The 694-nt window shown below is 50.4% G+C and overlaps 1 protein-coding gene across 1 annotated transcript in view; it reads left to right on the forward strand.

Moving 5' to 3' along the window:
- The window catches only part of CPLX4 (complexin 4), a 27,442-nt gene that overhangs the window by 6,083 nt on the left and 20,665 nt on the right, over positions 1–694 (forward strand). The window contains exon 2 of the mRNA XM_007935503.2: positions 475–562. Coding sequence (XP_007933694.1) covers positions 475–562 — 88 coding nt within the window. The remainder of the gene's footprint in view (positions 1–474; positions 563–694) is intronic.

Genomic DNA, 694 nt, shown 5'->3' on the forward strand with positions numbered 1-694 from the left:
TCCTGTTTTTGCTTGCATAAGAATCACACAGGAAGCTTATTAAAAATGTTTCCTCCCTCCATCAACCCAGGGATTCTGGTGTGGTAGTAGGACTGGGATTGGAGTCCCTGGGTGGCCAGGAGGTTGAGCACTGGACTACTAACCAAAAGCTCGGTGGTTCAAACCCACCCTGAGGTCCCTCAGAAGTAGGGTGTGGCTGTTTGCTTCCAAAAGGTCACCGCCTTGAAAACCCTATGGAGCAACCCTACTCTGCACACACGGGCTCGCCATGAGTCAGAATCAACTTGATGGCAGTGGGTGAACTGAGTCATTAGAGTAAGCATCCTGCTGCCCAGCTGTCCACCTGCACTGGGGACTGGAAAGGTATCCCAGTGTGCCCCGTGTGGCGGCAGGGCCCAGAGTGTGCTGAGCTCTCTACGTCCTTAGGACACTCTTTGCCTTTTCATTAACTTTATCCTCTGTTTTGACATTTAGGATGGAAAGAGATGCTGCATTTACCCAGAAAAAGGCAGAGAGAGCGTGCCTCAGAGTTCATCTCCGGGAAAAGTACAGACTTCCAAAGGTAGGACACGCAACACAAAGAGAGATGGATCACCATGTGTGCATTCATAAAAATGGAGGAGAGTGTCAGACCAGGAGCTAAGGGCCACCTTCCTGAACAGATACATGCACACACACACACACACACACACAC

Source organism: Orycteropus afer, unplaced genomic scaffold, assembly GCF_000298275.1.
Source record: "Orycteropus afer afer isolate SDZICR_OR568_19922 unplaced genomic scaffold, OryAfe1.0 scaffold00029, whole genome shotgun sequence".
Lineage (NCBI taxonomy): Eukaryota > Metazoa > Chordata > Mammalia > Tubulidentata > Orycteropodidae > Orycteropus > Orycteropus afer.